Source organism: Solanum stenotomum, chromosome 4 (genome assembly GCF_019186545.1).
Source record: "Solanum stenotomum isolate F172 chromosome 4, ASM1918654v1, whole genome shotgun sequence".
NCBI classification, from domain to species: Eukaryota; Viridiplantae; Streptophyta; class Magnoliopsida; order Solanales; family Solanaceae; genus Solanum; species Solanum stenotomum.
This window is the reverse complement of record NC_064285.1, coordinates 317,290-330,460: the sequence shown is the minus strand read 5'-3', so window position 1 is coordinate 330,460 and position 13,171 is coordinate 317,290. Positions and strand designations below refer to the sequence as shown.

Genomic DNA, 13,171 nt, shown 5'->3' with positions numbered 1-13,171 from the left:
CAAGGGCACCAATGTCCCAAAAGTATGACGGAGGGTATCTGCATACCATTTACGATAGTTCAGGGGTATATTTATCTTTTTCCCCTTAAATTAATATACACTCTTATATTGCTTAATCGTATGATTACTGCTTGATATATATTATAATTTTCATTTACCTCGTCTGGTGTAGGGGTGAGCTAGCATGATATGGTATTAGAAATCTTGGATCGGTAATTTTGATTTTTCAAAAAATTATTCCATTATTATATCAATTAATTCAATATTTTTAAGTTTGATTTCGATATTTTGTGGTACAGTAAATTGATAGTCATACTTTGTTTATGATATTGGCTTTAATTAAAAAAAACGTCTCAATTATATCATTCAAACACTTCGCTATAGAAATATTTAAAGAAAGTACAAGTAATTTCCTTCATTAATCAATTACACAAAAAATAATCAATTAAGATAAAGTAGTCAAAGTTCCAATGTAATATTTTATATATTTTCTAGTATAATAATAATAATAATAATAACAACAACAACATACACTACATATTTTGGTATTCGTTATTTTGACTTAATACTGTACCTAATACCAAAAAAAAAAAAGTTTAAAATACATATAAATACCATAATACCAAAATTATGATATCAAATATTCAATGTTAATATAGTGATTCAGTATCTACCGTATCATAACCACCTCTAGTCTGATGTGAACACTTGGTACAATAAGTTTTTACCACACACTTTTGAGTTCACACTTTTTGTTTTGTTTTATCATTCAATGTCTGGTATCTGTATTAGAGTCCGATTATTCTAAATTTGCACTACGTAGGGCCCTATTAGGGGGAAAGTGCTTCCTACAAAAAAAAATCCATACTCATTGCTTGAACTTAAAACACTAATTAAAAAAGAAGCCGCTCCATCTATTGCACTAGATCGTTCGGTAGTTGGATCACACAATTGCTTTGGTCGCTTTCCTTCCCTATATATATGTCAAGACAATTGCTTTAGTTATAATCTAAACAAAATCAAACACCTTTAATAATATTCCATTAGCTTTTTCTTATATATATTCCTTCATCAACTTCTCATTTCTTCCATTCTCAAAAAAAAGAAATTAAAAAAATGAGAAATTTATTCCCCATATTGATGCTAATCACCAATTTGGCACTCAACAACGATAACAACAACAACAACAACAATAATTATAATCTCATACACGCAACGTGTAGGGAGACCCCATATTACTCCCTATGTCTCACCACCCTACAATCCGATCCACGTAGTAATGAGATTGAGGGTGATGATGCCATCACCACCCTAGGCCTCATCATGGTGGACGCGGTGAAATCAAAGTCCATAGAAATAATGGAAAAAATAAAAGAGCTAGAGAAATCGAACCCTGAGTGGCGGGCCCCACTTAGCCAGTGTTACGTGGCGTATAATGCCGTCCTACGAGCCGATGTAACGGTAGCCGTTGAAGCCTTAAAGAAGGGTGTCCCTAAATTTGCTGAAGATGGTATGGATGATGTTGTTGTAGAAGCACAAACTTGTGAGTATAGTTTTAATTATTATAATAAATTGGATTTTCCAATTTCTAATTTGAGTAGGGAAATAATTGAACTATCAAAAGTTGCTAAATCCATAATTAGAATGTTATTATGAAGGGTGAACAAAAAGTTTGGGGGTCTAATTTGCAGTTCAGTGCACAAAGCTCTCGTCATATATACGAGGTTTGAAGAAGGGTCAGATTATAAGGGCCGGGTTATAATTTTCTAGTCATCTTCCTATACTAGTTTTTTATTTTATTTTATATATATATGTATAACTTTATATTCCAGTATTTTGTTTATTGTGTGTGTTTGTATATAAAGGATTGAGAATTAATCCAACATTATATATATGTAGAAAATAATGTAAATTGTGTTTAAGCTAGTTTGGCTAGATGCATTGAATTATATTTTATATAAATCCTCAGTGTTTTAATTTTTATTTGATATAATGATACGAGGTTGGTTGGTTGGTGCGTCCACACAAAGCAAGCATTCTATTAGGTGATAAGTTTGCTGTCACTTATCTTTTATTTTTCTTTAAAGAAAAAAAATAATATTATTTTCGACATCATGTATATTTTTTTAATGTAAAAATTATACGTTTTCAATTTCTCAATATAAATATTGAATATATGCTTTCTTTGTCATTTCAAGTTAATAAGATGTCTCCCAAAGATAATAGTGTGAATGTCACAATTGAGAACTAATCTATCAACAAAAATTCTATTAACATATGTTTGTCTTCAAGACTTAAATCGCTTGTTATTTTAACTCACTTTATTAATCGTTAAATCACACTTTTAGGATTCTAATCAATGAACAACAAAAAATCATGTATTAGTCATCAAGACTTGAACCGATATTCATTTAGTTCACTTTTATCAATTGTTAGGCCACAATCTTGAGGTGCTTAAAATTTATTCTGATGTCAAATGTCACAATCAGGCACTAATCTATCAACAAGAAAATTATGTTAGCCTATACTTGTCATCAAGACTTAAATCAATGTCATCCGTATAATTTACTTTATTGATCGTTAAACCACAATTTTAGAGGGTTTAGAATTGTTTTGATATTGAATGTCATGAGAACTAATTATCAACAAATTATTATGGTTGCCCATACTTGTCATCACAACTTGAATCAATTTTTATTTGAACTCACTTTATCGGTCACTAGACCACACAATCCTTAAATGCTTAAAAATTATTTTGATATCGCGGTTAAGCTGATCTATCAACAAAAATTATGGTATCACATATCTGCTTGTCATTAAAATATAATTAAATTGATCTTCATCTTATTTTCTTCAAAGATAACTTTGAGTTTGTTGTTTTTTTCGTGAAATAATTGAAGTGCATACGAGTTGATTGAGATAATTATATATATTAAAAAAAAGTTATATTAGAGTGGTTGGGAGAATAAAGCATTAAGGAATATAAGTGCCTTTATTTTTTTAACCTCCTTTAGGACTTTTTATAAAGTGGAAGTGAAGAATAGCTCAGTGTTATTTATAACTAGTTTTATTTGACTAAATAAATTAATATTAATGATAGTGTGTTTAGATATTTTATTTAGTAATTATGGTAATGATGCTTTTAAGGGTATTTATAATATGAAAAGCTAGAAGAAAAGCTAATTTGTCATTTTCATTAAAGATGAGTGAAACTCTGTAACCCACTATCTCATCAAAAAGATGAAGTGAGAATAAGATTAAAAATATAATATTAAAAAAATAGAGCATATTCTTATCTTTTAACTAAAATGTATAATATAAAGCTCCACAAGGTAGATATTTATATTTCCTTGAAAATTTATGAATATTTTATTATTTGGACACTGCTATTTTATATATATTTATTTTTTTCAAAAAAAATTGTATATTTATTCATTTTGAAACAACTTCAAACATGGGAGTATCACAAGCCTTCGAGAAAAATAGTTGAACACAAAAATGACTGAACTTCAGTCTTATATGTATATCTGAATATCAGCTATATAAAACATTAGACACCGCATATCTGAAAAAGCTCCAAAATGTATAAACTTGTAAATCCCTATGCAATGTAAATAATACTTTTCAGTTCATCCTCTTACTTGACTATATTTGAGTCTCTCCAGTACTTTAGAAATTATATTTTGAGCTAAGATTTTGTGCTAACTTACGGGGCGGGATGAATATTGCAAATAAATGGATTTAATGGCCAACAATCGTTCAAACATGATAAAAGTTGGCACAACATATATAATAAGACAGAGGGCTTATCGCGATATATACCTGCGAACTAATTTACGATATCTCCCACCCATTTATAATTGAAAAAACTACCTAACTAGACATACATCACTACCATATATACTCATTTTACCTTTACTTTCAAACAATTACATATATTACCATTTTAAATATTTTATACCATATATTTTTTAAGATACAATAAAAGATACCCACATCCCTTAAAATTAGGATTGATTAATTATCTTTATATTTAAAATCCACAATTAGTGTTTTAATAACAACCAATCTCCAACCCTATCAATATCTCCCCCCACCCCTACTACTTAACGATTAGTCAATATTTTTACTCCTAAAATGTGTCTGCAGCCACCAACCAGAAGTTATGTACAAGTTGTTCATCAATTTTTTGCTTCTTACCTTCCTTAAACTAAATGTATCAATGCATATTCATATAATTAATCTATAGCCTTTCGTTTCAAATTGTTACTATCTGGAGATTGCATCGACGTCGGAGGCGATTTGGAGGTCGAAAGGCTCAATTGGAGGAGTGCTTATGTTGATTTTTCGGTAGATCTGGTGGAGGTCCGTCAGATCTAATCGCAGCGAGCAATGAGCAACTTCGATAAATTATCGATGTATCTGACACATAATTTTTGTGATTATATGTATCTAGTTTTATCAGTGTATCTTATTAAGTATGCATGTATCTAATCTTTCTTGGGTATTAATTTTGATTTTTTTTAATTAATGATAAACAAATACTCTACAATCGTGATTTGTTCCTAAATTCATTTGTTTCAGTTACATTTCATATTTAGATACACATTATTAAATGTATCTCCTTATCAATATGTATTCGAGATACATGTTGTTGGATATAACGTATGAAAATAGATACATGAATTTAATATTAGATCATATAAATAGATACATGAATTAATACTAGATATCGTACACTAATTTATCTAAGTGTTTATTTTATTGGATACATTATATATTGATAATAAATACATCAAAATTAATGAATTTATTATTTTAAGAGTAATAAGTTGAAATTAATCAAATTTCATAACCAAGATATACATGTTTTTGTCTTTTATTAATAATAATATTAATGAATTTATTATTATAAAGAGTAATAAAATGAAATTAATTAAACTAAGATACACTCCTTGATTTATATTAAGGAATTTGATTAATATTTCCAGAATTAATTAATTGTCCATGTGAATTAATTAAACATGTATCTTGATTTTTAAAATTGTTGGATACATGTATCTGACAAGTAATGATACATGTATCTAAAGGAAGAAATATGGTACAAGAAGTAATTTTTGAAACTATCATGAATTCTAATAATTAGGACATAAACTAGTGGGATTTATGTAGTTTACCCTTTATAATCACTAACTAAAGAATAAGTTTAGTGGGCTATGTAAATTGAAGCCCAAAAACAATTCACAGCCCAATAGAACAAGGAAGCCCACAATTCATGAATACTCATACTTGTTGAACCATTAGACTTTTAGAGACTCATTAAAAGCAAAAACTTAGATACAACATAAATATACCGCTGTGGTCCGATCCTTCTTCGAATCTCGAACATAGCAAAAGTTTTAGTGCATCATGTTGCACGTTCTATCCTCTTATTAACACAAGTTATGCTTATGATAGTTAACAAGTACTGATCTAAGATATTTTATTCTTAACCAAGTATCTTGAATTCAAGATTTAAAAATGAAATCGTCTTTAACGCTCTTTATAATAATTTTTTAAAATTTAAATTAATCAAGCTTTAAAATGGATTCGGATTGAGAAGTGCCAAACCAAATAGTTATTTGTCAGTGGATGCTGCTAGAAATGCTGATTCAATCACTTTGGTGGATAATATGTCCACCTGTCCTATTTTCTGTTATCCCTCACTTATGTGGGCCCTTATATATATATACAACATAAATATGGACTTCTCTCGAAATGCGGTCCTTTCTTAAACTCTACGTGAACGGAAGATGTTTGTATATTGAGTTGTTTCTTTTTGTTGTGATGTTCTATATTTATATTGTAATTTTGATTAATTTAAATTTACGTCAAATAGGTTTCAAATCCTTTTTTATTATACTTTTAACTCTGGTTGGACTTCAAATTTTGTATAGAATAAGTTTCAAAGAATCTCTTTTTAGACTTCAAATTTCAAAGAATTAATAACCACAAAATTTGAGTCTGTTTTTTTTTTTTTTCATTTTTTTCATTTTTGGCAAATATTGAATTTCTTTTTTTATAAAACAAACCAATGGCCACTTTTAGACAAATTGCGCAGCTCTCATCACATGGGGCGTGGGGTAAAGAAAACAGAGTATTGTTATTTATTTAATGAGTAATATTTTATGTTTTATAATCATGAAAAGGACACTAGTGGTACATTGGTGTATTTTGAAAAAAACTACTCCGTCCCAATTTATGTGGCACTTTTCATTTTTCGAGAGTCAAATAATTTAAGTTTGATCGGAAATTTGCGCATGAAATCTTTAATTTTTTTGAAATAAAATTTATATATAATTGTAAACTATGTAAAAAGTACTATAAGTCACAATAATTGATAATTCAAAATGTTTAAAAGATCTATGAAAAATTTACGATCAAAGTTAGACTTGTTTGAATCTAGAAATCCGAAAAGTATCACATAAAATGGGACGGAGAAAGTATTGATTTTATGTTTGGTGTTTGATATTGATGTTAAATTAAATTTGAAACGCACGTTACAAAATTCATTTTTGGTGACGACGCTATCCAAATGTTGCTTTTTATTGTCAAAAACGATTTTAATTTGAGACTTCTAATTATGAAGGAAGGAATATATATGTTTTGAACTTGGCTAAGATAGTAAATTAATTAGTAGATAATAAAAGATATAGTGCAAAAATGTCAAAAAGTAGACATAGTGCAAAATGCTTTTAAGTCATAATTGTGCCACAACAACTTCAAGATAATGAAATTACATCATGAAAGTAAAATAAGATAATGAAATGATATCACCAAGGTAAATGTATGTTTTTTTTGTAGAGGAACTTATAACCTAAATAGTCGTTTGTCCAATCATTTAAATTAAAAATAATCGCAAATAAATATATAGTTTATATATAATTCATCTATAATCATACATAATAAATGATAATATGTATATATATGTTAGGAAAAATAAAGTTTAGAAATTTTTATAATGATCTCAAAATTAGATTTCTAGATTCGCCTTCAAGAAATACACACCAATAATGTTGTGCAATTTTATCAACCACTAGATGTATATTGCATCACTCAATGATCTGATAATATCATCCAATCAAACAAGTAAAAAGGTGATCAGTCGAGGTGGAATCAGAATTTAAAGTTTACGAATTTCGAATTTTAGTCATTTTGGATTATTAATTCTAATTACAACAATGTATGAATATTCAATAATTTTTTTAAAAAAAATATAAATTTAAATCAAAATTATTAAATTCGTAATTAATACTCCGATCTGAAATCAATCATGCAAAGGTTCCAAGGAATCAACCCAAAAAGAAAGAGATAAGAGAAAGGCATAATAAAGTGATGCATTCCACTTTCACAAGGATAATGAAAGGAACCCTTATCTCTAACAATTATGAAAAATTACATTAATAACATTACAATTGTATTTATATTTATATATTAATACAATTATTATACAAAAATTCATCTTTTAGGCTATATTATCATTAAATTCAAAAACGCATATAAATATAAAGCTATTCATCTTTCTATTTTAATATATATGGAATATATTTGAAGAAATTTTTCAATTCTTTTTGACTAATTTTTTATTCATTGATATCATAAAACGATTACGTTTCTAAGCTGAAAAACTTCCAAAAATTGTTACTCATATGATACCTCACAAAACATGCTTGCCTTTTTCCAAAGTGTAAAAAGGAAGGTCCAATAATGCTTTTTGGTTTGTGTACATTTTGGTAGTTCCAAAGTCTTATCTTATTAGAATGATGAGTAGTATGATTTAATGATCTAAGGCTCATTTGGTTGTTGGTTAGAAACTTAATCATTTATGTATTAAATAATATGATTAGTATTAAGAGTGATAAAATTATCTAATAAAATTATAACATTTTTTAAAATTTGAATGGCTTATTTTTTCGTTTATTTATTAATTCAATCTATTTTAGTTGGACTGAGTTCACAAATAGCCTTAAAAAGAAGTGATCTAGAATTTTTTTTATCTCGTTTAACAAACTCATTTCAATTTTAAAAAATTGTTAGATAAAGCTTTTATCGCCCATCAAATATAAGTTATAAATATAAATTGATCTTTCTACTTATAAAGCAGATGTTCAGAATATTTCAAGATAATAAACTTGTTCAATTAATTATAAGTTCTGCAAAGTTATTTCTAATAGACAATAGATTAGATAACACCTTATCTGACCATCAGACATAAATTTTAATTATTTAAAGTTTACTTATAAGTATTCATAACATTGTGGTCAAGGGCGAAGCTAGTAGGGATTTATGAATTCATTCGACAGAAAATTACTATATATATATATATATATATATATATTGAACTCCCTTTGATATCTTCGTATGTCATGTTTTGAATGAATCTTAATGAAAATTCTGACTCCGCCTTTACCCATCCCAAATCCCCACCAAGCCCAAACAAACCCCACTGAAAACACAAAGCAAGAGATGATTAACACGCAATTGAATCCATCCATTTACTATATAAAACACATACACACACACTATACTAACATACAAGAAAAATCCACATTTAGTTCTTAATTTTCCCAAAAATATCAAAATGAAAATTTTGCTTTTCCTAATGATGTTTCTAGCTATGTTGATAGTAACAAAAGGGAATAACAATCTAGTAGAAACAACATGCAAGAACACACCAAATTATAATTTGTGTGTGAAAACTTTGTCTTTAGACAAAAGAAGTCAAACAGCAGGAGATATTACAACATTAGCATTAATTATGGTTGATGCTATTAAATCTAAAGCTAATCAAGCTGCTAATACTATTTCAAAGCTTAGGCATTCTAATCCTCCTCAAGCTTGGAAAGATCCTTTGAAGAATTGTGCCTTTTCATATAAGGTAATGTTATTCGTTTGCGTGTTTCAACTTGTTTATCCTATTTTTTTTAAGTAAAAATTTCGATTTTCGACTCTGATGAATAAGGAGTTATGTTTGTCTTTTCTATTTCAATTCGTTAGTCTTACTTTTTTTCTCTGAAAAGTTTTACCCTATCTTACTTGTTGCTTAGTGAAAATTTAGACTCTGATGAATAAGGAGCTATGTTAGTTTTTTTGTTTCAATTTGTTTATCTTATCTTTTTAAGTAAAAATTTCGACTCTGAATAAGGAGTTATGTTTATCTTACTTCTTTAGTGAAAATTTTGCTTAATCTTAACATCTAATTAAAAGAAACTTTATTTTTAATTTTTTAATATAAGTATTAAACGTCTTATAAAAAAATAATATAATAATAATGTCTGATTAAATTGAATAAAACGTAGAAAGTGTTCTTTTTGCTTTGTTGGCTTTTGCTTATGTGACATAATTTAACTTATATAGATTAAAAAAAGAAATAAAACTTTTGAATTTTGATCTTAAACATGTTATTTCCTTTACGTAACACACTTCTCTTACTTCTATTTTGTCCGTTTTAAAAAAAGTCACTTTTCTATAATTAAAAGTAATTTTATTTTATTTTTCTTTTTTATCCTCGATAGAATATTTTACAATCACATAACTATCCAAATTTATTACAAATTTTAAAAATCTTTCTTGATAAATATTTGAATTTGAATCTAGTTAAATAATCTTATATAATTGAAAAAGAAAAAAAATACATATTATGTGGTTATAAATTTTTTTGAATCTTTTAATTTTAGATCACCTACCATAAGATGCGAGTAGCTAGCTTGAGTATATTATTAAGGGTAAAATAAAAGGCATAAAGTTAATTAGAAATTGTGTCATCTAAATAAATTAATAAAAATATAATGTCACGTAAATTGAAACTGAAAGACTATCAATGACATGTTGAATTTTATTATATGGTTTCAAAAACAGGTAATTTTAACAGCAAGTATGCCAGAAGCAATAGAAGCATTAACAAAAGGTGATCCAAAATTTGCAGAAGATGGAATGGTTGGTTCTTCTGGTGATGCACAAGAATGTGAAGAATATTTTAAAGCTATAACTATTAAATATTCACCACTTTCTAAATTAAATATAGACGTTCATGAACTTTCTGATGTTGGTAGAGCTATTGTAAGAAATTTATTGTGATATGTCATGTCATGATGTTACGTATCGGTAAATTTTAGTAACTTAATTGATAGATTGTCTGAATTATTATCTTGCTGATGAGAGTTCGACTCGTCATGTCATAATCTCATGTCCATTTCCCTTTTTCCTGCCCCAAACTTTTTTTTTTTTAAGTGTTAGGTGTCTACTCTTTTTCATTTCATAAATTAGTGACATGTGTAAAGAGCCCTCTTAATTATTAGAAGAAAAATGTATCATGAATATTTGTACAAGTGTAATACTCTTATCCAATATATGTTTGTCCCCTTGTAGATAAGTCTCTATTACTATATAAACTTGTGATATTTTCAATATTGATTTGATTTGATATAGAATTTAAGAAAATTAAAAATATTTTTGAATCTTATCTTTATATTAATGATAAAGCTTTATGCTAACTATATAACTTTGGTAGTCTTTTCGATTTTATTTATTTATCTAGTTTTAATTTGATATAGAATTTAAGAAAATAAGAAATATTTTTCAATCTTATGGTTATATTAAGGATATCTATTCTACTATAACTTTGATACTCTTTTCGATTTAATTGTCTGATTTGATATAGAATTTAAGGAAATAAGAATACTTTTGAATCTTATGATTATATTAAAGATATATATGTAGAATGTATCAATCATTTGATCATATGATCTAAATATTAAATATGCTATATGTATGGAAAATTAGAATCAAAGAGTTGTTAAAAAAATTAAAAAAACAAACTAAAATAAAGTAAGATAGATAAATTGAAATATAGTAAATAACTATGTATTTCAAATATACTAACTCGATTAATTTAAATTTATGTTAGTGTAAGTAAAGCCAATTTAAACGGAAAATCTTCCTACTTCTCGGTTTCCACCTAATAATTTATTTTTTAAAAAATAGATTATTATTATTTTTAGTATAAATTGATGGGATAGATATACATGGTATAAATTATTATATTGGGAGTATTTGTTAAAAAAATAATACTATTATTTACTAAATATGAATATATATTTTATATCTAAAATATATCATGTACTTCAATGGTATAAATATAATTTGTAGCAAAAAAACAGATCCAAATTCATTGTTATCCATATTTATATGGATAATTTACCTTACAATCCATTTTCAATCTATTCACATTGATTCTATTTTCAATCTATTCAAATTCGATCCAATCTGTCTATTTATCCGCTATATAAAACACAAACTCTCTTACAAAAACACACTCCAACTTCAATTTTCTCCATATATACAAAAAAATAATCCTCATTTAGTAACTAATTTTCTTTGAAAATGAAAATTTTAATTTTCCTAGTGATGTTTCTTACTTTAGTGTTAGTAACAAATGGGATTAATAATCTAGTAGAAACAACATGCAAAAATACACCAAATTATGATTTGTGTGTGAAAACTTTCTCATTAGACAAAAGAAGTGAAACAGCAGGAGATATTAAAACACTGGCATTAATTATGGTTGATGCTATTAAATCTAAAGCTAATCAAGCTTTTAGTATTATTTCAAATCTTAGGCATTCTAATCCTCCTCAAGCTTGGATACATCCCTTAAAGGAATGTGCATTTTCATATAAGGTAACATTTCGATTTATCTGTCTTACTTTTTCTTTTAGTTCGTTTAATAATATAACGAATGTCTCTTTTCCTTTTTGGCCCGTTTGAAATATGTTCTTTTCCTTCTTGAAAACTCATTATTTTCAACTTTTTATATGACATCTTAAGACTGTAACACTAGCTACAAAATGGAGAAAGTATTATCGTTTTGTTTATAAGCACAAAAATATAGGAAGAGGTCGAAAGGATTTCAAATGTATGGTAATTTTATAATTTTCTGATGAAGAGATGTCAGTTGATTCTATCTCCTTTGCTTTGCCTCAACATTGAAGTTTGTGTGATACTATTTTCTTATTAGTTCTTTTAACTAAAAAAAGGTTAATTACTATACTTCAAGTAGTTTAACTTTATTTTAAATGTATTTTAAGCTTAATCACATATTTTTCAAGCCCCAAAAAGCTCATTACTTCTTTAATATAACCTTTCATAATAAATGATATTCTTACATTTATTCTGATTCCAAATAAATGGCGTTTCACGTAATTCTGAGAAAATATTAATTGTGTAATAATTTTAAAAAAACTATACTTGATAGATTGATTCTGTAAATATAGAAATATGTCATTTTTCTCGAATATCAGATGTTGAATATTTTGTTATATGATTTCAAAAACAGGTAATTTTAACAGTAAGTATACCAGAAGCAATAGAAGCATTAACAAAAGGTGATCCAAAATTTGCAGAAGATGCAATGGTAGGTACTTCTGGAGATGCACAAGAATGTGAAGATAATTTCAAGTCTAAATCTCCACCACTTTCTAAATTAAACGTAGATGTTCATGATCTTTCTGATATTAATAGAGCTATTATAAGAAATTTATTGTGATGTGTCATGTTACGTTACGTTACGTTATGTTACATGTGTCCATCATAAAATTATTGACATGTGTAATGTACCCCTCTTAATAATTATAATAAATTAGTTACGAAAAAATTGTGTTGTGTATAAGCATTGATAAATTTTAAGTGTTATTGATTATATGATTTAAATTTTTTGTTTGACAATAAATTATGTGTGTATATCATCATACTTTAGAAGTGGTGGTTCCTCAACTACCACCAAACCAATCAAAAATTGCCACGTGGCGCTAATTAATATTTCTTTCTTTTATGTAATTTTTTCTATTTCTACTTTCTATTTCTTTCTATTAATATTTCTTTCTTTTATATAATATTTTCTATTTCTACTTTCTATTTCTTTCTATTAATATTTCTTTCTTTTATATAATATTTTCTATTTCTTTCTTTTCTATTCTACTTCTATCTATTTTATTATTATTTTTTTAATTACTATATATCAACATCATACTTCATCATCATCATACTTCGTACTATATAAGTGGTGGTTCCCTTGGACTACCAACTTACTATATATCATCATCATACTTCATACTATATATATATATATATATAT

General features: G+C 26.8%; 3 protein-coding genes across 3 annotated transcripts; all 3 read left to right on the top strand.

Annotated features, from left to right (window-relative positions):
- Positions 1–1,012: 1,012 nt before the first annotated feature.
- Positions 1,013–1,962, top strand: LOC125862644 (cell wall / vacuolar inhibitor of fructosidase 1-like). Its single transcript, XM_049542762.1, has one exon. The coding sequence runs from the start codon at positions 1,117–1,119 to the stop codon at positions 1,654–1,656; it is 540 nt and encodes a 179-aa protein (XP_049398719.1). The 5' UTR covers positions 1,013–1,116; the 3' UTR covers positions 1,657–1,962.
- A 6,558-nt stretch (positions 1,963–8,520) lies between these two features.
- Positions 8,521–10,119, top strand: LOC125862643 (cell wall / vacuolar inhibitor of fructosidase 1-like). Its single transcript, XM_049542761.1, has 2 exons — positions 8,521–8,917; positions 9,898–10,119. The coding sequence occupies exons 1-2, from the start codon at positions 8,621–8,623 to the stop codon at positions 10,114–10,116; spliced, it is 516 nt and encodes a 171-aa protein (XP_049398718.1). The 5' UTR covers positions 8,521–8,620; the 3' UTR covers positions 10,117–10,119.
- Positions 10,120–11,310: 1,191 nt separating this feature from the next.
- Positions 11,311–12,695, top strand: LOC125862748 (cell wall / vacuolar inhibitor of fructosidase 1-like). The gene is made up of 2 exons (XM_049542885.1): positions 11,311–11,718; positions 12,374–12,695. Exons 1-2 carry the CDS (start codon positions 11,422–11,424, stop codon positions 12,581–12,583), a joined length of 507 nt encoding a protein of 168 aa, XP_049398842.1. The 5' UTR covers positions 11,311–11,421; the 3' UTR covers positions 12,584–12,695.
- Positions 12,696–13,171: the final 476 nt, after the last annotated feature.

Bases quoted from the DNA above. Each gene is read 5' to 3' on its own strand.
- LOC125862644 (XM_049542762.1), top strand. From the start codon at position 1,117: ATGAGAAATTTATTCCCCATATTGATGCTAATCACCAATTTGGCACTC.
- LOC125862643 (XM_049542761.1), top strand. From the start codon at position 8,621: ATGAAAATTTTGCTTTTCCTAATGATGTTTCTAGCTATGTTGATAGTA. The intron at 8,918-9,897 runs GTAATGTTATTC...TTTCAAAAACAG, and splicing joins ATTGTGCCTTTTCATATAAG to GTAATTTTAACAGCAAGTAT.
- LOC125862748 (XM_049542885.1), top strand. From the start codon at position 11,422: ATGAAAATTTTAATTTTCCTAGTGATGTTTCTTACTTTAGTGTTAGTA. The intron at 11,719-12,373 runs GTAACATTTCGA...TTTCAAAAACAG, and splicing joins AATGTGCATTTTCATATAAG to GTAATTTTAACAGTAAGTAT.